We start from the raw sequence: 26202 nt of genomic DNA, 5'->3' as shown, positions 1-26202 counted from the left end.
CTAATCATCTGTTTACTTTGAGGATCCTACACTGCATTTGCCGATCCTTAAGAGAAAAAGACACCTTTTCAAAATTTTAAATCCCCAGCAGCCGCCTGCACTGTTCTGTGACCTATCCACTGCCACTTCAAATAACCAATACTATAATAATTGGAATATTGTTACTTGTAATATTTCTTGCATCATAACAGCAGACTTCACTCAGTTTATTATCATATATTTCTCACATTTAAATTCAAATTTATCACAAAGCGATCAACACAACAAATCGAGACGAAACAAAAGGATTAACTACCTCAATACCTTCCAAAGTGAGTTTTGCGGTGTTTGGTCACGACCGAAGCAGACGTGCAAAACGTGCCTGATACGTTTCGATAGACCGGGAACCCCGCTGATCGCTTTGCAAATTAAACAACCTGTATATTTCAATCTTGGTCACTAAGATGCTGTTTTGTGTAGATTCGTTTATTTTATTCTTTTAAAATATATTCAAGTTCATTAAATAAAATGATCATTGAAGTCTGCAGAAACTAACAATTATATTAATAATCATATATATTTATAAAAATCTTTAAAACGTACTTTTATTTGATATTTATATTATTAATAACCTACGATGGTAGTCCAGCGGTAGAACACTGAGACTTGTCATCGTAGGGCGTGGGTTCGATTCCCAGGGTACTTTCTTATATAATTTACACTTTGTATATTAATTATATAGGATTGCCACCGCTGACAAACAAGTTTCCAGAGGATGGGCAGCAGCGTCCTCTGCGTATCATAAAACTATACTGCGAAGGTCAACCCGCCTGCCAAGCGTAGTGATCAGGTATATCCCCCATAGATATCTCAGGGGAATGCCTATACCCTGCAGTGGGAGTCTATAGGCTGACATGACGATGTGCGATGGAATGATTTACAGATACACAATTTTATTTAATATTAATTAGTCACCACATGCAGAAAGTTTCCTAATTAGAAATCAATAAATATTACATATACCCATTTATAAAACTAATTAAACCAATAGTGAAAAAGAAAATCTTTTAGTAAAAGATAGATTAAAAAAGTTACATTTTTATGCAGCAATATTTTAAAAAAATTGATTTGCACATCTTAGTGCTTCATATTCGCATTTACCGCGTCTGGTCCGGACTGAGGGATGAAGGGATGGATTATTCGGCCGTCATTTTGGGTTTGCGATTTATTTGGTTTCCCCGACCCGATCATACATTTGCAAATTATTCCAATACATACGTACTAACGTTATGATCATACGCGCTACTTGCAGTGCATTTTTCTTTATTGAAATATAAATATGTAACGACACTTCGCATTGTAAATTTATGTATACTAACATATTCCTCGCAGTGAAAATTACTAGCCTTTATTACATCAATTGATGTAAATAAAAAATTACGATATGATGAAAAGAATATTATGAAGTGATTGATAGCCAAACGTCAGTGCTTCGATGTTTTGCGTTATTGTGAAAATCTTTTTTATCACAAACTAACTGTTCCCACCCGTTTCACGAGGCGTAAAAAGAAAGTAAAATCAGTACACACAAAAAATATTATGGCCAAATTATATATTATGTAAGTGGTATAGTTTAAAACATGATTTTTTTTTGTATTTTGCTCTACCTTCACCCGTTTGTGGGCGTAAATGCGTAAAATTCATTCTTAGCTGACCTCTACTCGGAATTTCCTTAATAAACTTCAAGTCTCTAAGCCACAAGTTACAGAGATATTATCTCTTGTAGATTTACTTAGAACAAGTTAGATTCTTAAAGTACATATTTATATTATGACCTACAAATACGTACACGAAAATGTTTAATAAACGCTATTAATTTTAGGACAAGGAAGGAACATGCAATTCTTTTTATTTTAGTACAATTGAAAAAGCGATAAGGAATAAATTAATAAATTTACAATATCGTACACCTCCGGCGAAAAAACTAGGAACAAATCGGAGTATCCAACGCTCCACAGATGGGCATTTTATTCTCTCGACAGGTGATACAGGCAGCTTCTCATTACACGTCCGCGGCTCGCTCGTTTGTCAAGCCCCATGCCCCCGAATTACCCCGAGTTTTTTATTAACGCCAATTCCTCGGGAACTAACGAGCGTCATTTTTTAGAGCTTCTTAAGGGACTTATTCTCGTTTGCGTACAAGGAAATAGATTTGTAAAACCGATCCTTTGAACGTCGTCAGGATTTAACATTTTCATTATCATTTTAAGCAAATAATACTTACAAATTTTAAAATATCGATGATTCCCTCCTGCATTATAATATAATATAAACATAAATTTCCAACATTTTAGCCATTTTAATATCTATAATCATAACCAGTAGATCGTAGATAATTTAAAATTTTGATTAAATATAATTACCGTGGAAAAAATCTTTATACAATATATTATTGAAATATTGTTTTTTACTGATAGCAAACTGTAACTTAATTTGCATTAAAACAAAAATTGTAACTTTTTTTCTATTCCACAGAGCACAGAATTCGACTCAATTTCGTAAAATAACGTAATAACCTAAAACGTAGAATATTAGACGGACGTTTCATTTAAATTAATATTTAATAATAGCGTCAAGAAAGTTGTGTTAAAATTTCTGACGCATACCGCAATAAAAATTTCCTTAATCCAGCGCCTGCACCAAATATTTATAAGTGTCAGCGCAATCACCCTTCGCTTCCATATCTGAACCCCACACTACGTCTACGACACATTTGCACCCCCCAACATATTCAGATGCGTTAATGTTCGGAGGACTTTCCTTGTATTACAGCATTTTTCATACTCCGTCACATCCATATTGCCGAGATGGTACGTTTTACTCTTTCGAAGATTACATGTCTGTGAGGAAAAATAGCGTGCTTTTAAATCTGTAGCGCCACTTTGAATTTTTTGATAAAAATATATTGATTAATATGATTGACACGTATCAGAAACAATATAAAATTCCCGAGGACCTAGCGGTGACGTCACGTAGACCGGATTAAATCCTATTTCCAAAATAATTAAAAGGTGACGTATCAAGAAATTTATTGTTGTCGGAAAAGCAAGTATACCTAGGGACCGTACAAATTAGTTGAATAATTATTGGAATTTAGCCAACGAAATAACTAGGAATAAATTCAAAGTGAATTTGAATGGTGCGAATGGTATAACAGCTAAATCTTCTTATAACCTGCTAAAGGATTTGGGCCTGTCAAAAAAATATTATCTTATTTCTGAAACGGCTTTCCAAAGCAATATTAGTAGATTCAATTAAAATTTAGTTAAGGAGAAAAGTCTAGTCGATGAAAATGAACGCCAACACAGGGAGGTCGGTCTCTTAAGCGAGCTATGCTGTTTGTTAGCCTTAAGCACCAATCCCGGCCATTTTTGATCTTGTCTTATTCCAAAATTTTACATTCTCTGAAAGCTCACGACCAGTTAGCAAATATATCAAATAATGGGTCCTTTAAAACAAGAGCTAACACTATATTGCTTAATTTAATGGCTTGGTATTTATTTTTTTTAGGAGTTAATTAACCGAAATCGTAAGGTAAAAGCATTTATTGTGTATTCGCCATCGATCAGTCGAGCCCAGGTCTTGTCAGTTAGACGTTATCACAAATTACATAAATCGCGTCTCAATTGGTAGTCGATTAGAAGCGATCTATTTCCTCTGACACCTTTAGCTTGACTTCGATTGCGCGATGTTTTAGGACATTGATGGATGTATATATTTTATTGCTTAAGCATATGTACTCCAGGTACTCGTTTATTCTTCTTTAATCTTACGATTATTACGTAATTGCAAATAGTAGTTTCAGAATCTAAACAGTTTAAAAACTTTAAATATTCCTACATAGCTTGTTTAAACACAAAACTCTTAATCGTTTATTTAATTATAAAACAGACAAACATCCATTAAGCCGAAAACAATTAATGGTACGCAACCTCTTCGTATAAATACTCGACTTTCTACTTACGTACCAGCCATTGAAAAACCATCTGGTACTTTTTCCACCTATGGATTTTGTGAAGAATTTGGATCGTAAAATAAAAAGGGGGCTCCATCCTTGTCTAGAGGGCGAAGTGTAAAAATGCCAGGAACTACAATGATATATAACACCTAGAAGTGACATGAAAACACGCTTACTTAATAGTACATGATGATTGGTTATAAAAGATTTTAAGGGATGAATTTAAAGCTCATAAGATAGGAAAAAAAACTCAAAAGTTATTTCCAATCACTCATTAAAGTGATTACTCTAAAACATGTATTATTTATATGTTTTTTTTTGTAATGCAACAGAGTATTATACTCTAGCGATACTTAGTCTGAGACAGATAGTAAACAATATTTAATTTATTTTTTTCTGGTTAAAATTTTTAAAACGTTTTTTCTTTAATCTTATAATACTATTGTTACTTAGATAAGACTTATGTTATCAATACGTTATTTATTATTCATCTAATTTTTGCATATTGCGTACTATATATTAAATGACAGCAAATGTTATGTTCACCCCATCAAAACTTTTACGGCTATGCCTAATCGCTCTTTATATCATGTTAGTAACCTTTCAATAATATATTGAAATATCGTAAATATATTAAACACGGATAGTGTAATGTCAAAATTATGTTGATTTATTCAAAATTTAAAACATTTTAATGTCCTTAATGAGGAATAAGTATTTACCGGATGACTGGCGCCAAAAAGTCGCAGTATGACTATAACAAGCCGTCAACAAAATGTGAGAAATGTTGTAATTACCGTCACCATTTAGCTACTAATTAGTTTTGATAATAAAGGGTTAACTTGTTGGAGATTATTTCACTATTGCATGATTTACTCATGTTTAAATATTTCAACGGCTACAGGCTAACTATTAGTGGTTCGCCCATGACTGACAGCGTATTGTTCGATTTTAATCGTCATCACCATTCCTGCCGTAAGACATCCGCTAGAAATAGGCCTCTCATAGATTTCTAATAGACCTCAGGAGCGACCTTGTCAACAAAGCAACGAAGTCCGCCTTGTAAGACATCCTATGCTGAATGAATCATGAAAACACTCTTTCACGTTGCTTTACATAAAGTAATTAAATAGGAGTACAATGTAATAGTTAACTAACTATTACATTGTATACTCTGTAAATAAAAAAAGTCTAAAAATATTTTTCCCTAGTTTCTGCCGTCTTTGACATTCTGGGGTTCGACCTCTCGTAGTCAGGCTTCGTTAGGGCGATGGGACAGAACTAGCGGTCATGGAACGCCATTATAACCCTCTGCAAAAAATTAGTCTTGCAGAAAGAGGCGTCGGAACGAGAGGGAGAAGAATACTTGCCGATCTCCTCATCTGCAACCAGAGACCTGGACGTCGGAGAGGTTGATACAGCGGCCCAGCGGTGCTTATGATAACGCGTGGATGTCTGTAGCTTTATCCTGAGTAGTTGAGGTACTGGGCTACCGCTGTTGCAACTACGATAGTATGAGAGGTGTTATCGTATTTTCAGCTAAAGGCGCCGTAGACGCTGTAGACTGTGGGGTTTTAGATAGTAGTAGTTTGAGATAACCCTTTCGTTGCCCCCGCAGCAGAGGAGTGTTTTCAAAGTGGATACAAAATTATCCCTAGATAGATTTAAATGGGCAACAAATAACATAAGGAATAAATTTATATTTGTAAAGTTATCTTAAAAGAACTTCAAAGGAACACTATATAGTCAAATTCAAATTCGATAATGTATTTAACAAATATCGAAATACTAACATAGTAAATAGTATTTCGATTGTTGTGTGCTGTAACACGTAGTAAAAACTTTTCGTAGTAAACTTTTATAGTCACTTCTTGCAAAACTTTAATTCTGTCTTAAAGAGAATTTTATTGGCGGGCGCCTGATATATCGCGATGTCTATCGTAAATCTGGTTGCGGTGAAATAAATAATTTAAACTAATAAAAGCGCCTCGCGCCCAAAGCGGTAAATTGCTGGGCCATTTAGATTTATCCGTTACAATAACGAGTTTCGTACACGCAGTTTTATATTAGTAAAAGAGGGGAACTGTGTGAAAACAAATAAATTAAATACTAATTATACGAGAAATTGAGACACATGTCCAATAGTTAGAAATATTGCAATTTTATTGTGCTGTTGATCAAATCAAATCTATGTCTCTATTATGATTGCAGTCCCGTGCATGCATTTGAATTTTACATAATATTTTTAAGCAAAAAGAAAAAAAAACATTTCATAGATAGTTATTTATAGTATGTTTTAAGTAATATTGACTATGAATTACTATACTTTTATATTAAGGGCACTATGAAAGTGTTCACATAAATAGGCTCTTCTTAGATCAGAACGCGTTTGGAATCTTCGTAGCTTTAAGTTGAAAGATGTCATGACAGAAAAGCACAACCTGATTCTAGGTTTTCTTAGCTTTTTCAAATTAGAGTCTTCCGGCATTTTCCTCATAACGTGTGCTCACTGTAAACGATTCAGAGAGAAACAATATGAATAAATAAATAATCAGAGTCAACTATCAATAAAAACACTGAAACTTACAAAAGACTAGAGGTAGTACCATAGTAATTACATAATTTTTTCCGTCTTCTCTTTAATGTTTTTTTAAGGAAATTTATTCAGAGAATAAACTCATTTGCTGGTACTTTTAGGACTCTAAAACTTAACAGCAATACTTTGAATTAGCAGAGTAGTTATTTATTAGTGTTTAATAATTCGAAATTTAAACATAAATTATATATTTACAATTATATTTCTTGAATAGTCACGAGCCGGTAGACGCATCGTGGCCTGCCCACGAGGTCGCTCTCGAGGTCGGGAAATCACTGGACGCGAGCAGCGCAAGTGCAATCGATTTTTGGTAGAGGCCTACCATGCAGTAGGCGTCTATTGCTGAAATTATAAGTCATGGTACCTACTAAACATTTTTACCGTACTGTAAGGTAAAATTTTACATAATCTATCTATGTTAAATCTATGTTAAAAATACAGGTAATATAATATAATATTAGTAATAATAATTTCATAAATATATCATAATATATAATATAATAATTTTTAACACCCGCCAAAGTTGTTTAAATATCCGCTCATACACAAGGCAAGTTACAAGAAAAGAACTTATCGCGTTCCCATAATAAGCAGTCATTACGGTCACGAAAAACCATTGAACAAACGTGTCTTTCTTGTCCTTACTAGCGATACTGGTTGCTCAGCGTCATTTAAAAGTGTACATCGAAAAAGTCACTGACCCTTTCATCGAAGCGTAAAAGAGAAAAGGGTGCAGTGACACTACGCCGAATGTACGGCCAACTAGCGATGCATTGCGATAATTGCATCTAACTACATATCTTATACTGGTACTAATAATACCAATAATTATTTGCCAGTATAATAACTAAGGAATATATTCTTTGAACTAATTGTAAAACCGGAAACCTTCAACTAAAACTTGTACATATTCATACAGGGTGATAGGTGACAAGTATAAAAACTTTAAAGATAAGACTATATGGCTAATTTTTTCTATCCAAATCTTTTATTAAAAAAACCATCAGTTTCTGAAATTATGAATAAAATAATGACATAATAAGAAAAAGCCTTCCAAAATTCAGTTTATAACTTATCAAAACTATTTATCGTTTACTATCTATTCTGACAGAATTTTTTTTGCTAGAAGTTATTAGCGTGTTGCATACCAATGGAAAAAATACATATTTACGAGTGATCACTTTATAGAGAATAGTTGGAAAAGTGTAAAAGCTTTAAAGCTTTTTGCTGGCAACTGAACTATACAATCGTCGTTTGATGGTTTCATATTTATAACTAATCAATATGTATATTAATAACGAGTCCATTTTTAGGTTAAAATTATTTATTTAACTCTGCACAAAATCAATAAATGTCAGATGGCTCAAGGTCATAGCATACGGGAAGAAAACGTACTAAAATTATTAATTGCTAATTAACCCTTTCAGGACCATAAGGTTACGGTACCTTATTTAATCAATTTAGCTAAATGTAATGAATTAATAGGCATCCTAAAAACATAATTTATACTAAAAATTCAAAAAAGTTTTACATTTTTTTTGGAAATTTATGGGACAAATATGTCCCTATGGTCGCTAAGGGTTACTTTCTACTTAAACATCTAAATTTTGGTTTACTTGTTGGTAAGTCATTTTTGTTGTAAATAATGTACATTTATTACTTAGTGTACTTTTTTTTACTTGTTTATGAATAATATAAATATAATAGGGCAAGTTATTTGTGATACTCGGCAAAACAATTCCTGTTGTTAGATGATTGGTTGATGATTAGATGGATTGTTTTTTTGAGACGTTGAAGGTTCAGGTGATCTTGCCGTTGAAGAGTCGTTGTTTCTTCAACCTCGACATCAAATACCCCTTGGTCATCATCCTGTACTAGAAGTCTTTGGTCTTCGTCATCAAGCACTAAGTCATCTTCCTCATCGCTATTGTCACCCACAAAAATTTGAAGAATTTTATTTTTTCGAAGTTCAAAAACTCCACGCCCCTTACGAAACATATTCTGAGAAATATATGAATAAGAAAATGATAGCATTTTGGTATATCACCAGGCCAAAAGTTAAGAAATCCCGTAAAAAGTATCCCTTTACGCCGACAGGGACATCCGTGTCCCATAATCTTTATAATGATTTATGACAGAATACAACATAAATACATTACTACTGAATATTTAGAATAACAATTTACTTACCAGGTAATGATAATTTGACACTGTAAAAACTTGAGAAGCACTTTTACAATATCAATTATTTATTCCAAACAGCAGATCATTCGCGCCAAAAGAACTCTAACGTTCCGATGACGATAAACAATAAACGGTGTTAGTTATCCTATATTGGCAGTAAAAAATAATAAAAAGGTACTTTCCGAAATATTAAAACAAAAAAATAATTTACAATGGTTACGTAAATATTAAAATAATCCATGATTTTTGCTTGGGACACCGGCGTCCCCGTGGTCGTGAAAGGGTTAAACAATTTAACCTTTGAATTAAAGCTGAAATTTTATTTAAAAACGAAGTTGTTTTATAACAAATTGGTTATATAGACAGATTTGTTATACAGACAAAATTGTTATAGAGCAAAATTATGTTATATTTAAAAGAGAAAAACCAAAGCAAAAGCTGGTAATTAATTGAACAAAGTATAACTACCGTCAACTTTGTGAACTATCTATGTTTGATACCGTGACAGCAAAATATCACACTGTTACAACAATGGTTACAAATGTTGCTGATTTTCAAGCAAATTAGTACCGTAACATGATGGCGTTTAGAAGTATTATAGCGTTAAAACATTGGCTCACAATAATACATAAAGAAAATGTATTATGCAGTGCGGAAATGCACGGCTTTCTAGACACATACTATTGCGGATGGTTTTTACAAGGAACATTCACGACTTACAACGGATATTACCTAGCTTTACTTGCTCTACAGTTTTTGGTCACACTGGTGCAACGGTGACATCTTGAAAAAACTCTTAATCATTGGACGGCGACTAAATGGCCTTACTCGTTTATGCTGGTCTTATCAGGTTTGAACACACTCGTTATCATAGTACTCAAAGCAATACACACTGGCGAAGTCTGGCACAGATAGCATAACATAGTACACCACAAACTTTCCGAAAATGGTGACGGTGCCTTAGACATCTTAAGCAGGTGAAAACAAAAAACATCTCTTATTTTATACTGCAAGGCTACTAAAGTGGGTGCAATCCAGTAACGGGAACGCATCCACCGTATAACAATCCGCAAGCAACATGACCATCATTAAAATTACGAACAATGAAACGGCTTCGCAACCGGTTCAACAGGCTGTGACAGCATCTTGGACTATTGTTTCTTCTATCAAATTGTTAAAGAAGCCGCCCCTCTATTCTGTTCACTTTTTATATAGGAATGTAACGGTGCAAGCAGCTCTAATGTGACGTGAGCGACACACGGTAAATTTTTCCATGTTTATCTTTATTTTAGTCAAAGTGTAATATATCACAGTATGTGGCCAGTACGTTGCTCTAGTCTATACTATTCTTTCCTTTTGATTTTAATGCTCGATATCAAATCAATATACAGTGCGATTACAAATTCCAATTTCAATGAACGCATCAGGGAGTATTCAGTCAAAGAAGATCATAACGTAAGTTTGCTGTAACTTTTTGATACAGTTTCTATATTAACTTATTCTCTTCATTGTTACATTAAAACTGATAAACATTTATAAATTTGATGATAATTTATCACATTTAATATTCGAAGCATGTAATCGTAAAAATTTATTTTAATCATCTTTCTGCAAATGATTCAACGTCATATGTTGGCTCGCAGAGATTTACAATAATAATGGTTTCGTACCGTAATAAGGACTTCTATTCATCTTGTGGGTCCGCTCCGTCGTGATCAATCTCTAGAACTGTTATGTACGCCATGTGAACTGTCCAGCATCTTCAACTTGGCAATCGTATGAGAGAAGCTATATCGGTTATTTTCGTCTGTCAACTGGATCTCCACTTCCCTGAGTCTCTTTAAGCGAATGATGATTGCACATAAATTATTTTCACTCCTAAATAATTGTTATTTCAGAATAATACAAACGTGACGACTTTAATAAAACAGGGTAAAGAGCGATACAGTAATTTTCTTCCAATACCAAATCCGGTTACTTTGAAGGTAAGTAAAGATTAGTAGCACAATAAAAACAATTTATTCGATTTGAGCAAAAAATATCATATCATTACCTCACCAATATGATACTTCATTATGATAACTTCTTAGATCGCTTCTGTTTATTAATATTAATTAGTATTCTTTAGTACCAATCCATGCGTGTAATTTGTAAATGACGAAAGATAATTATGTCATGAAACAAAAAATATCCGTAAACTCGCATTTAACACAACAAAAACCCATTAGGCCACATGAGTTAATAATTGTGGATTATCAAAAATATTAACCCATCAAATATCATCTAAAAATCGTTAAGATCCGAATAGAATACGTGACGTAGGTCTTAGAAACACAAAACAAATGATTCATAACAAAACTTTCAGCTGCAGGACGTCCACTGTTGAACATAGGCCTTCCCCTTTAGATTTCCAAGGGACGCGTTAAAAAGTCTGAATCTAGAGTTTTCTCAAAATTTTTAAGTTCTATAATAAAGGAAGTCTGTTTTCATTCGGTTTATTTCAGATTAACTCAGATAGGGATCTGACGAAATTATTGTATTATGTTACGAAATCAAGTGTGCGCTATTATAAAACTTTAAAAATAAAATAATTTAGATTCTGTTCTAAAGTAACAAAATGATCTTTGTCATCTTACTGCTTTATAGTACGCTAAATCAAGGAGCATTCATATTATTATTACGTTAAATTTACTTTTAAATTTCCGCTCAGTTACTCGGTTTATTTTTCACTATCAATCATTTGCAGTGATCATTGATATGCTTAATGGAAAATAGTGGCAGAAGCGAATGTAATTGAAATACTATCTAGTTTAGGTCCTACATTATGACATGACTCAACTTAAAACAGAGGTACAAGTAAGCTATAGTTCTAAACAAGTACTGATATGAAAATAGCTCGCACCAATATCTTTTTTTAAATAATTTTGACAAACTACTTTAATGAATACATAAAAATCTTCTAGTCTATAAAAGATATTCTTACAATGATCTTTTCGAAGGGAATTCAAAATTTATTCATCCGATTAGTATAATCGTAAACCCAAGATATTAAAACAGTGTGGCATTAATCACCATGTTGTAAACGCAGATAATTAGTTATGTGAAGCACGCTCAGACAAACCCGTTGCGTAAAATGCAGGTCTAATACGGATAATTTAAAAGCGACAGCAAATTCTACATGTTACGGTTGAACGTATTTGAAATGCAGCTACACAGGCCGAGGCTACTTGTGGGAATATCACTCGAATGCCCCACATTCCTGATAAACTCGTTGAAGCGGAAATATGAGTCAACGGACAACCGATATATGAAACTGCGTAATTTTTTTTCTCATTGCTTATAAACATCATTGCGAAACTTTATACATTCAAACGATTACTAAAGATTATAGAAAATGCATTCACCTCTTTATTTGGTTTTGCCGGGGAAAAGATTCTTAACTGCTGAAAACTCTTAGTTGGTGAAGGATTCCAGTAACTCTTTTCGGAACTCTTTTCTAAAGTGACACAGCACGAGATAGTTCGCATTTTAGATAGCCTATCCTAGAGTATACGTTGTACACGCTCCTCCTGAAACCCACCTTCTGTAATCACAACGGTTTTTAACCATGTGGATCCATTGTCCGTCCAGAGTCGCTAATAATGGTAGAAGTTTAAGACCCCACTTCAAATACCTTCGACTGGCCTTTACTGTGACGGAGAACACCATTCGCTGGAGGCACGCCTTTCAATTGACGGCGGCGTCTCCAAGACGGATCAGTTCTTTGTTGATCCGATTCCGCTGCGTCTTTTCAGGGACAGCGACCATGTTGTGGTAATTGGTCTAGCTCACATATATATTCCTTTATAGGGGAGTTACTACATATTTACTTATTAACTTGACTTAAACGCTATTTATCCATATTATATGCCTATATCTATTTTTTATGTAATTAGTTACATTCTTACCAGTAAAAAGGAATTCATATTAAATTATTTACGTACACCTTATCATATATAAAACTCATTTGTTTAAAAAACAGGGATACAGGCATAACTCAAAACATTTTCCCGTGACGGCCACAACCTCCTCTATTAGTCAGAAATCCCATTGTTTCTAAGTAATAATGAATAATGTGTTCGAATGTGAAAAAATGTTACACATCTGACTCACAGACTTTCTATTTATGTGGCGAGTGTGAACTATTTTTACCAAACTCAGAGCATATTTATTTACCATAAACGAAAATTATAGCTCTACACCAATATGTTGTTTAAAGACAACTTCCGCTCTTCCGTTCGTTTGCTTATGTTCATCAAATACTTATTTTTTTAGTTACGAATATAATTGTAGGTAAATATAAGCAAAACATTGTTGCGTAAGTATAAACATAAAAATAGAAATAAGAAATTACTGTTAAAAAAATGAGTTAAGGATTGTAAAGGAACAAAAACAGTATTAATATACTACTACTTAAAAGATAAAAAAGTACAAACAAAGAAGTTAAGGACAGGGCAGAAAATTAACATAAAATGATAGGTAAAAAGAGGAAAAGAAATCATTCAGGAAAAAATAAAAAAATATCAATTATTAAATTAATACATAAGTATTTGTATGAATATCCAAGTTACAATGAAGAAAAATCCGGTGGACAATCGTATGTATACAATAGTTAAGTGTTGTAAAATTTATTCATGCTAAAGGAATGGTGAAAATACTCTCAAAAATAAAAGAATCAAAGTCACCTCACGGAGAGATGAATCATTTTCTACCTTTAAAGTAGTCTATAATAAAAATAAAACTAAACAGCCAGTAATCGTCATTGGGTTTTGTAAGTAGAAAATGATAAATGCAGAGAATATTCGTGTCGTATCTTGTATACCAGCATCATTCAATCAGATAGAAAGACCGTGTGAAAAAGTTTTCAAACGATCGTATCAAGCCAGCGAGGCGTACCCGACAGACGACGCTCTAATTGGATGTAATTATATCGAAAGAAAAATCGCCGTCCAAATTGAATACTAATTCTGTCCATTAATTACTTTGCGACCCTTGAACAGATTAGATTTAAGTGTCACAATTAATTTTTGATAGTCTTTTGACACGTAGTAAAATAATCGTCATTTCATTTTTAATAGCCATCAAACAATAGTACTTAACCATAAAAAACAAGTATGATATTGATATAATCATTTTACTGCGTATAGTAAGCACTGAAATTATTATTATTTTACAGGCAGTAACCGATAATGAGTTATCGAGTTCAAGTTATAGCCGAGGCCTATTGCATCATACAGGTAAAGAAAAATATTTCAAAAAGGTTTTACAACAAAATTTAACATAGCATTGCCAATGTGTTTTTAATAATTCACATAACATAATATATAAGTATAATAAATAATAAAATATAGTGAAAAATATATTTTTTTAACAGTTTTAAGAGAAAATATACGTCGTCAAGAGATTAAAACTACAAAGTTATGTGCACTATAATCATTCTTCTCATTAGTTATTTGACTGGCTACGCCATTAAATGTTTTACAAGTAGACTTGTAATTAAAAAAATGTATTATATTTGTGGAGTCAAACACAGTAATTGTTTCTGAAATGAAAGTTTTATTTTCGTTAATACTGCACAGCACACAAAATTAATACAAGTAAACAAATTATAGATAATTACCTGAAATTAAAGAAACGACATTGCAAAGCATTTAACTCATATTAATTAGTTTTAACATTAATTCTCGTGATTAATGATTAAAGGGTAGGAAAAAATACAAAATTTGTTTTACACCATTATAGATAATTCAAATAAATTATTAATCATGAAAAGCATATTTTCTTTATCTATGTGCATATATATGTATGCAAATATATACAGTACATATATGCATATATATACTCACATATACATGCATACCGTTTAGCCACTATTTAGCAGAATTAAACACTCACTTTCAATGCAAACTAACCTTAATATTTTCCATTTAGTTGAGATGATAAAACGGTAGAAATGGCGTAAAAATATTTTTTAGGTCGCGTTTCGCTGACTCATGTACATAAGATGCGTAATACAAAACAGCTACCGTTAAAAACGCTACCCGTATCGTTGAGTTGCATAGTGATAATGTACACGTGTTTGGACATGTTTATGAATATACAGGCTGATTGGTTATAGGTGTATAAACTTTAAAGGAGTGAATGTGTAGCATATTTTCTGTGAATTAATATATGGCACTATGCAAAAATCAATGGTTTCAGAGAATCTAAATAACGTCACGATAATATATCTGTCCCAACAGACTTTGTTCTGCCAGAACTTATTGGCCTACCGCATAGCAATAGAAAATATAAATTAACATAACGTTACGACATTAACGTATTTCGTACTGGTCACTTAATACAGAATGATTTAAAATAGGTGTAAAAACTCTTTAGGTAAGTTTTTACACCATCCTGTATTTACTACAGTGTACCAAAACTAGATAAATCGGGAAACATTTTCTAATAAGGTATGCGGTAAGTAAATAACATAAACGTAAATAAAAATCCTGACCCCAGTATAAGAATATTGCATTCATGAAGTAGTTGTATGGCAAGATGAATAATTTATTGGCCCGTGTCATGATTCCTTAGAGCGCCCACTACCTTCCTGTAGATAGATCAAGGCTAAGTGCTTTTGCAGCACTGTCAACTTAATGCCAGTGAAGCTGTAAATTCCTGGCTTTATTCAACAGTAGACGTCTTACGGCTGAGACGATGTTAATGATAAAACAGCATTTATGACTAAATATAAAATCAATAATTATACTTTAAAGTTAATATAACTTCTAGTGGAAGAAAATTTTGTAGTCCTAATATTTATTCAAATTAGTTTTTACATTTAATAATGTTTTCAAACTGAGGCTTTTGTCAGCCGATCTAGTTTACATTTAAGAAATAAACATATGTTCAATTAGTAGAAAAAACTTATGTACTTTCATTCAAAGATTAACGAAATTTGTTCATTTTGAAGATATATTTTTTTAAGATTATGGGGTTCATGACTACCAAGAACAAATACCATATGGTTACGATTACCATGACACCGGCAACTACGGACACCATGGCTTCCAACATCATCCACCAGGTCCTTTTTACGTGAACTATGATGATCATCATGGAGGAAACTACGCCAATCATCACGGTGATAACCATGGCGGTCATCACATTGGACATCATTATAAACACAATGGTCATGTAAGTCGTACTTTCGATTTAATAATACCTTAATATTTTAACACAGCAATTTCCTATCTATACCCACAGAGATATCAGACCACGATGGAAAGTAAAAATTAACGCATTCGAGTGGGATCATGCTTGGAATTTCTTTATGAAATGCAATTAGGGATAAATAGATCCGTACACGAAAAAGTAACCGAAACAGCCCAACGTAGCGTATCCGCTAGTTGGCAAATTCAATTGGTAGTGGTCATGATACATAAAACGGCAAGCAGATGGCCCCTAGAATCTTATATATAAATCTATGTTCAGCAGTGGACGTCTTTCGACTGAAATGATGATGAATGATGGTATATAAACATTATTATAACATATTGTCTACACCGTTTATTAAGAGAGACCTCATAACTAATAACCTACTGAGGTGTTCAATTATAAGCTTGGATTGGCAATATATATAAATTTTTTAGGATTATAAATATAATCTTTAGTAAATACAACTCATAATAGTAACGAGAATAACAAGGAATTTGCTTTAAGTTACTCGGTTCTTGATTCATAGAAATCAAAACTTACAAAATATAGAATTGTATTTTATATTGAACTATTTCCTAGAATTCGTCTTAAGATAAATTATAAATGAAATCTTTATGACCTGATTATTATTCAGAATATATTTTGCCTTCGCCTACTCGAATTCCGCTTTTGCTGCATAGCCTTTTCGTTATGTATGAATGTATCAACATAAACGCACTTGAATCAACATCTTTAATAAAAATATTATCGAAATAGTTTCTCACCACATTTACTTTAATATTAAGTTAAATACTAAATGCGGTTGTTCTATGTAAGTGGCCCTATGAAAAAATAAGCTGTGAAATGCCGTTTCATATATTTTTTTAATTTTTTATGAAATAATGCATTATTGTAAAATATATACCTATTCCAGCTTACTATAGGTTTCTCGCTTCCATTGCTAAATAATTTTAAAAGCGTGATTCATTATTTTTTTAATGTTTGAATGTCTCATCAGTATTGAATGTTTTTCCCCACAAGAAGTCATTCGAATTCCAAAAAAAAATTCAAAAAGAGACAATTTCAAATCGACAATCGGCAAAAATCAATAATTTCTCATCTCTTAAAATAATAAGGAAGGGCCTTGTAGTAAATATATAGCACAGTTTATTAGAGCAATTGAATTCTCAGAACATTTCTAGACTAGAAGAGTTATATATTTATGGTTTATGATTAATTTAAGTAAGAGTACCATTTTATTATTTATCAAGGGACGAGTGTTTCATTGATAAAAATTTCTCGGAAAATATTTATCTACGAAAGAGCATGCAACTGACATACAACGGATTCGTGTATAAATTAGCTATTTCCTTTAACAAATAGTAATAACCACATCTTGCTCAACATCCGTAACCAATTCTAAGACGTTATTGGAATAATTTAGAATTCTCACGCCTAATGCTAATCAGAAATATCAACTGTCATGACGGTATGCAACACATTAAATATTTAATTCGCTAATTTAAGATTGTGAAAAATAATAATGTTGAAAGCAGAACATAGTTTAACAACAATAATAATTACCTTTTTGTTTTTACATTAATACAAAATATGTAAGGTCTTAGACTCTGAACGAATATACAGAAGCCAGTGTCATTTCCTTTATAATCTAAACGTATATTTGAACAACAACTAATCACCGAATAATGAATTAGAGAAAAAAGCGAAAATTGTCTTTGTTATGTGTATGTGTTTGTTTGTTCGCTTAATTATGTTTAGGTGTATGAATATTTGCGTCGTTAGTTTACTTAGAGTTTAATATTCTCCGTCCACACAGACTCGTTTTTAGTAAAATTTATTTTACTTAACTATCAAAATCATTAACAATTTAATGCACATTACCACTCTAGTTTTATATATTTATATATTTAAATAGACCATTATTGTTATAGAAGTACCACATTCAAAATAAAAATTACACGAATAATATTATAAAATTAAATCGTAGGTGATATGGGAAATTATTACTTCGTAAACTGCGTACTTACCTAGTTATACTCAATGTTTTTGTCTAGTTAGAAATAGTATGGACTATTAAATCCTCTTACTAAATTCTCTAAAACTACATCAGAAAGTTTAAAGTTAGCTTATGCTGTTTACATTTTAGTATTAGCTCTATTACCTTGAATAAAAAATATTGCGCCATAAAAAACACTGAAGAAATGAAGTTAAAATTGTTACAGGATTTAGCAGCCAAAACACTCTTATGGCCGATTGCGGGAATCGCACTTTTAGGTGCTGCAGCTGCTCTTGTTACCAATCCTGTACTACTTCAACTTGGAGTGGTCTCTGGTCGGCGTAAGAGACGTGATACTGAAGAAATAACCGAACCGGGTGATATAGACATTAGGAAATGGCTAAATAAACAAGACAATTCAAAAAATAAACTTATTAATTTGGATCGAAAAATACCAAGTACTCTGTATAAAATACATAGTAAGTCGCAAAGAATGTCTAAAGTATTTGTAAAACAATACACAAAAAATGTCACTTTAAGAAAACCATCTACTGATAAAAACAATATTCCTATAAGAAGTAAATTAATCGAAAAAATGAATTACATTCAGATTCCGCTTAAAGTCAAACCTTCAGTGTAAAATAAATCGCCCAGTTATGTCATTATTATGTAAATTATATTGATCATCAAAAAAAAATTTAATAAAGATATTTTTGTAAACGAATTTGTTAATTTTATTCATATTTTGTAGTTACATTTTAATAAATACAAATATTTTTATTTTTGACACCCGTAGGTCGAATATATGTTATATTCGACCGATTACCGTTGTATTTTGCAGTATAAACAGATTTAATAAATAATTCATAGTCAAAACTTACCGATTCCTCAAGATTACAGCTAAAGAATATTTATCTGTAACCACTGATGTAATTCACTAAATACATAACCAAAATTACACTATAATGATTACTTCACATCGACATCTGCACTTTTCGAACACAACACAACAAATCAAACACAGCGACACATAAACACGTGCTCAATACAATACAAACAATCAAATGAATATTGACAAAACAAACTATAAACCGTCAATTGTTTGGTATGAAACGTCATCAAAGAAGACATTCGCCGATCACACGATTATGGCTTACTAAAGGAGTGAAGTTGAAACTAAGATACATCGCTTGCCGCTTCGCCAGCCCAGGCGGCTTTGAATGAAGTTGGTTAGTGGTTACCTATTGACCTTTCTATGTGTGCGTAAACTTCTGCGCTGGAGCAGGGTGTTTAAAAACTTGCTTCGGCGCTTTCCAATGTGTGCGTGAGCATGCCAGTAACCTTTTGGTATTATGCATATGTCGTCCTATTCTACATCGCAAGATAAGTTGAACAATTATTAACATTACACTAGAAAGAGGGGGAACATGTCAAAAATTTATTTTATTCAAGATAATTGACTCTATATTTCCTATAAGAAAAGTTCTTATTCCTATGTCCAAAAACCTTTCTATTCTAATTGGACATAAAATAAAACGTACTTAGTTTTTGATTCAATACATATAATAAAGACAATGAGTAAAAAGTAGCAGTCATGTTGAGACGTTTAACAAAGTTTGATTAACAGTATTCCATTGAGAAATTCCTTAAATTTTCCATCTAATATAAGTAAGTAAAACCAGATCGTCTGAAGCGACCATCATTGCTTTGACCAGGACAACTCGACGAAGACAATTCTCTCTCACTGTAATTGACTCAAATCGGTACATATACGTATTTTGTGTATAAAATTATACGATGTATAAAAGTGACACCTCTGTTACTTTACATAAATATGATCTCCTAGCAGCTTATTCACACTGATTAAAAGAAAGAAATGCATAAAAAGAATCATAGATGACGCTGTAACTAATTTTTGACGTTGAATAAACATGTTGCTTCGTTTTTTTTTCTTCGTTCCCACTATGCTTTTCACTTAAAGTTTAGTTAAATTTAGCAGCCACTTTCACTTTATTTAATAAAATCATGCATGCCTTTTAATTTCTTCCTAGTAAATTAAATAAAAAGAAAACGTTTTTAAGCTGAATAGTATATTTTGGAATAAAAGTAGCATGACAGTTTTGATATCTTGATTTATTACACTTTGAAGCCAAACTGTAAAATAAATAAGTTATTAAATAATAACATAATTAAAAGAAAAATCAAATAAGCATGAAAAATTATTTTCCTAATTTTTACAAGATAAATGAATACTTGCAATCACTTCTCTTCTTCTCTAGTATTATATAATTATTATCAAAGCATGCAACCTTATAACGAAACAACTTACTTTGGGAGCATTTTCAACTAAACATTTAAAGAACAGTGCCGCTCGATCACATCCTTTATCGCCGTCACTTACTTGCATATCGTTTACTGCAATAACAATTTTATTTTACTTAAACTTGAAAAATTTATTATCACTTTACACTGCTATCCCACTGACATATAGAACAAAAATATTTACATAATACATTTCGTACTATTTACATAAATTTATTGTATCTAAGTAAAAATGAACATACATTATAAAAATTCAAGACTAAAAGATAAACGTTAAACATAATATTAGTGATATTATGAATTTTATTGTACAGTTAATAGGATTGTTTTTATTCATATTTTGGTAGTATGTTTTTATAATTATTTATGACTTTAAGTTTATGTCGCATAACATAACACATCACTACAAGTTCTCAGAATTGTGCTTTTTTCTATAATTAAAGCGTTATAACACATTTATTCCACGGGTGATACACATGGTTTTTGGCATGGAAAATAAGTAGAGATTTCAAAAACAAACGAACCTTTGCTACATATGTCCACTAATTTCCTGCCGTTTTCTAATCTTTTCTCGTCGCCATTTTTTGACAATTCTGCCATTCTGTACCCTTGTTCTACGTCATACATTCCCTTATCGGTGAACTTAAAAAAATTAAGCAATTTACTTTAACTTGTTACAAACATACTTGAATAGAACAACAAATTTTTGATATAATTTCTGGATATTTTGGATACGCCACACAAATGATTAATACTACGAATATTTTTCCTAAATTACCAGCCTTTTATTAAGTCTGTTTCACTAATTGAATAAAACACGTTCAATATAAACAAAAATCAAATTACTTACCGACTTCATTTTTTTATATGTACAGGCTAGAAGGCATTTTACCGGTCTGTTCTTTGGTACAATCAATTTTTTTAATTGAAACAACTCTTTCATATCCACGGGATTGTCTTTCGTACATTGCATTAGAGCCCTAACAAAATTAGATTTAACTTCCTCGTCAGTTACACCCTGAAAAATAAAACATTATGTTATTTAAATTTTCGGTAAATAAGTTTAAAATAATTATAAATAATTTTAAACAATATAACCAATTTTAAACAATGTAAAATAGACACTTACGTAGACGTTACTGCATAACAAAATCGTTAAAAGGAAACGTATCATTTTTGGACCTGACATACTTGGATGATATAGTTTAAAGACTAACCTGTTTTTAAACATATTTAAAAAATGGATTCCCTGTCATCACAGATAATATATTTAGTCATTGAATTTGATGTATATAGGCTTCAATAAAATTATTATAATTATTTAGCAATTATTTACAGTTGAAATCGCATTTGAGTTTGTAAATTTAAATAGCATAATTGCATTTCCTGAAATTAAAAGAGCAACTAAATGTACGTTGTTAACATTTTAAAAGTAATATAAATTGCCGCGACAATGACTATCAATGTTTTCTGTTCACTAAAAACTTATTTTCTCTTATAATAATGGCGTGCTTCCTTGATGTTACAAAGGATTAACTCGTTCTGTTTCTGATGGCGGTAGACTTGAATGATAAGTATGCAGATAAACCGTTTCACATAATTTTATTTTTGCATTAAAAACAATGGAACAAACAACTAAGCATGCGAGGAATGTCCACAACAAAAAATAATATCCGTGCCAACCCTTTGACGGGTAAAAAGGGGAGCTCTAACAGCATCGTGCCGTTTTTGCGCAGATTTCCCAACAACGCAACCAAAAATAAAGTAAAACTAGAAACTTTAAGTCTATCTCCAAGACCAACCATATACACATATAAGTTATGATAATAGTCTTGTTTTAAAAACAATCTTGCTCTTCTTTTATTTATTTTAGAAACATCGTTCTCAAAAGTGCATGAGAACTGGTTATAGAAGAGGCTTTGAAGGCGTACATTCACTCTTCAAACCTTAATATAGCTAATTTGTTGTAAGTTACTGAATGGTACACTATATAAAAAAATTAATGGTTTCTGAAACAATAAATAACTTAATGATAATATAATAAGAAAGAGCGTTTTTTAAAATTCATGCTACTAAAAATTACAAATAATTATTGTTTACGCAAACGTTGTACTATCTTAAGTTATTGACCTGTCGCATTACAGTAGAAAAGATTAACATTACAAAGAGATCATATGAATATACAACAATTGTAAATAGCTGCAACAGCTTTTTGCAAAAAAAATGAGCTATAGATTCACCCCTGTATGTAACCAATTACTTTGCAAAAAGATATTTAAAGATCTAAATATTTTTTTCAGTTACAACATGGGAAGATAACATATTTCCTTTCAACGATTGATAACTGTTTATTACCGCGAACGTTTGAAATTATATACGCCTTAAAAAGAAGAAAGAAAATTAACAATGACTAGTTTTTGAGTTTTCATTCGGACCTTTTTATAAACACATTTTGCTTTCAAGTTGACTGAAGTTATTTATAAATACTAAAGTATTACGGAGATAGTGATGTGTCAAAGTTCCACCACAATTAAAACATATTCATAAATTAATATTATGATATTAATATTTATAAATTTTAGACGTGGAATAATGTTTGACATTCAATTAAATGACTACTGAAAAATTCTCATACCTTTCGATGAAGACAATGTTTCTTTAAATAAAAGATGAATTGTGATTAACAAATATATTTTATTATAACATATTTTAAATTTTAAAATGTTATATTTAACTTATCATGAATAGTTGTTAGTTGTCTTTTTCACTTTCCCGTTATTTTTATTTATATACGCTTCTTAATGGATAATCACGTTTATAACGTTATGCCAAACTGAAAATAAAAAAAATATATTACTTCATTATTATACTTAATATTTCAAAAAAATAATAATAAATGAAACGCATTTAATTATACTGTGCTACTACATAATCATACATGCATGGTATTAACATAAAAATACAAGCAGCAGTTTACTTAATAATAAGTGAAGTTAGCCCATAAATATTCACAGTATTCCTTAATTCGAAGAAATTAAATGGCCATCTTCACCCTGGGACTGTATGATATTATTTTTAGGTGTATTAAATCACTATTACAAGGAAAAGGTTTGTTGGAACCCTCAAACTTCTGTATATCTTTACTAATTAAGATTTTTATATTATATCTATTTCTTTAACAAATGTGATTTAATGTACGCGCTGTAATTTGGTAGTATCACATCTTAACTATTCCGTAGATAGTCATACAAAGTTCTCGGCATACAACAGTTGAAGCTTATTCTCTGTGATTTTAAATGATGATCAAATTCAGATAATCATTATCACCATCCTTTCAGCCGTAGGACTTCTATTGGTGGACATAGGCAACCTCTGTAGATTTTCAATAGTGAAGGGAAGCTGCTTGCATCATCTTTTCCGAGTACTCTAAGGTTCACCTCATGGGCAGACTTTCTACGCTTCGCCTGCCGGTACGTGGAGTCCACTCCAGAGTCATATGGCCGCAGCGGGTTTCTGTGTTCCGCTCTAAGCAAGTAAGCTTGTCTACTGCTACTTCAATAATCCAATTAATAGAAGAAATTCCATAAATACAAACCTCCTCCGACTTTTCGACGCTGCATTGAAACATTAACGCAGCACGGTCGCAGCCTTTAGCTCCGTCATTGACTGTTGCATCATTAACTGTAACGTAAAATTTAAATTTTTCTTACCCGGCGTTTACAACTTTACCTTGAGTGAATACACTTAGCCTATACCTCAGCTTTGTAACCAAAGTCAAGGGCTCCAAAGACCACAAAGAAAACCGTCTGTGTTTATTTATGGCTCTGCTCAGATCAGCACGTTCTTGGAACCCTTGGAGCCTTAAGGTGCAAGATGCCTTAAGAGCTCAATCTGTTTCTAGTATATTTCAACTTGAGCTGTTCTGATGTACGTAACGTACAGAAATGGTTACAAATCATGAAACCCAAAACGAGTGAAAAAGTTGTTTTCCACACTTAATGTTTAAAGGCGGGATCTTTAAGCTGCATCATTGTCTGTTGTATCGTTAAGTGTAAATTCGAAAATAGAATTTTTGTTCTTTAACAAACGCTGCGTACAGCTTTTACAGCTACACCTTGTGAAAAAAGGCTTAGCCTTAACCACATGTGGTGACCCGATTCTTTGTAAAATATAGACAACTTTACACTTGAATTATCAGAGTCGATTTCGTACAATCAGACATTAATTCGTTTCACTTTATATTCTAGCATTTGTAAATTTAAATATATATATATATATATATATATATATATATATATATATACACATTTATATACATATGTATACATATTTATAAATGTGTATATATATATATAAATGTATAGGGTGATTAGTTATAGTTCATTTGCTGTCAATAGATTCATGAACCACCCCGTCCAGAAATCAAATCAGTAATTATAGTATTGTAAGAAAAAGCGTTTTCAAATATATTATTACTACATATTAAGATTACACTGCATTGCCCGAACTTATCGACCTGTAGGAAAAATAAATTAATATAATATATTTCAGAATGATCATTTTATACAAAGTTATCACCATAGGTGTAAAAGCTTTTAAACTTTTTGCAAAATAAATCGAACCATATAAGAGATTTCCATCTAAGACAGTCTCATCACGATATCTCTAAAACCATAAGGCTTCCAAGAGGCTTAAAGATTTTCGTACGTGCTATGAAAAGGAGCAGATTTCACTAAATTTCACCTATACAGTTATATGTGGTTCAAAAATGCATGTTTTCTATTATAGCTTTAAAAGGTATAAAACGTGCCCTGAATATTTTTTGACAACACCTATAAAAGGCGGTGCTTGCCACATCAAGCAGGCGGAGAGTAGCTGGTATATATTTACAATATAATAAAAAGAGTTACCACTACTGCATGCGTTGGTAAAATCTATTGCTTTTTTCATAGTAGCTGGATCGTCATCTAAGTACTTGTGAATAATTTCATGTATCCGATTCACTGACATTTTCCCTTCATCGTCCATCTGTGAAATATTAACAAATTTTTCTCTGAGATAAACCATTTAAACGGCTAAAATGTACTTAGCCAATTCACCGTGTTTGTACATTATGTGTGAAAAAACTTTATAAGAATACAGTTAGTAAATTTTATTACCCTTTCAAATTTATCTGTTTAAACAGAATGTAATATGGGAATAAACCTTAAAAATTATATTTTTCGTATTTATAACTTTACTCGATAAGCAATTCAAGTAATACGAAACGCAAGTCTAGTAATACGAAATAGTAAATTAAGAATAAATAATCGGAATGATTACACATGAGATATGGCCAACCACAAGCAGGACAGAAAAACTGATTAGGTTGTCGGAAGGCGCTGAATGTTGCTTCCAACCGGTACAATCAAAAATCTGTGGGGGAGGCATATGTTCAGCAGTAACCTCCATGTGAATGATGATGAAAAAAGTAATAAAAGTTCTAAAATAGAAAAAAGAATATTGTGCTTTCCTATTTGACGAACTTGAACAAACACAGAAATTTCGTAATGTGTTTAATATTTCCGGCCTGTAAGATAATTTGCTTGTTGGCCATTGTCCAAAGAGCACAAAGCGTGTAATTGCCAGACTCGTCTGTGACCTTGCGCGTCCATGTACATTACGATATTATTTTTTAACAATTTCCGAAACTTTTTTAGTGTTTTGAAATAATTCATGATAAAAGTGTCCAAAAATTAGTTAACAAAATGAAAGTTATTAATTATTATAATATTACCATTTCTGCCTTTTTATAGGCGCATGCAAAAAGACATTTCACACTCTCTTTGTCGGGTAGTTGCTTATTTTGTAACTGTTTCACATCCTCTG

At 31.8% G+C, this 26202-nt stretch overlaps 3 protein-coding genes across 5 annotated transcripts in view; 2 read left to right on the top strand and 1 right to left on the bottom strand.

Annotated features, from left to right (window-relative positions):
• Nucleotides 1–26202, top strand: part of LOC137929020 (general odorant-binding protein 19d-like) — a 119667-nt gene that overhangs the window by 88592 nt on the left and 4873 nt on the right. The window lies entirely within an intron of this gene.
• LOC137932197 (uncharacterized) lies at nt 11607–18652 on the top strand. Its single transcript, XM_068775800.1, has 4 exons — nt 11607–11633; nt 13993–14053; nt 15787–15995; nt 18239–18652. Exons 1-4 carry the CDS (start codon nt 11607–11609, stop codon nt 18650–18652), a joined length of 711 nt encoding a protein of 236 aa, XP_068631901.1.
• Nucleotides 20149–25362, bottom strand: LOC137929015 (uncharacterized). Its single transcript, XM_068772033.1, has 6 exons — nt 25245–25362; nt 23930–24015; nt 21185–21352; nt 20859–20976; nt 20342–20427; nt 20149–20166 (listed from the first exon to the last, which is right to left on the bottom strand). The coding sequence occupies exons 1-6, from the start codon at nt 25360–25362 to the stop codon at nt 20149–20151; spliced, it is 594 nt and encodes a 197-aa protein (XP_068628134.1).

The sequence above is a fragment of the Battus philenor genome, unplaced genomic scaffold, assembly GCF_028537555.1.
Source record: "Battus philenor isolate CCGP_79_NKW_IND1 unplaced genomic scaffold, ilBatPhil1.0.hap1 SCAF_11, whole genome shotgun sequence".
In the NCBI taxonomy this organism is placed as follows: Eukaryota; Metazoa; Arthropoda; class Insecta; order Lepidoptera; family Papilionidae; genus Battus; species Battus philenor.
The sequence above is the reverse complement of the archived record's forward strand: the minus strand, read 5'-3'. Positions and strand labels throughout refer to the sequence as shown.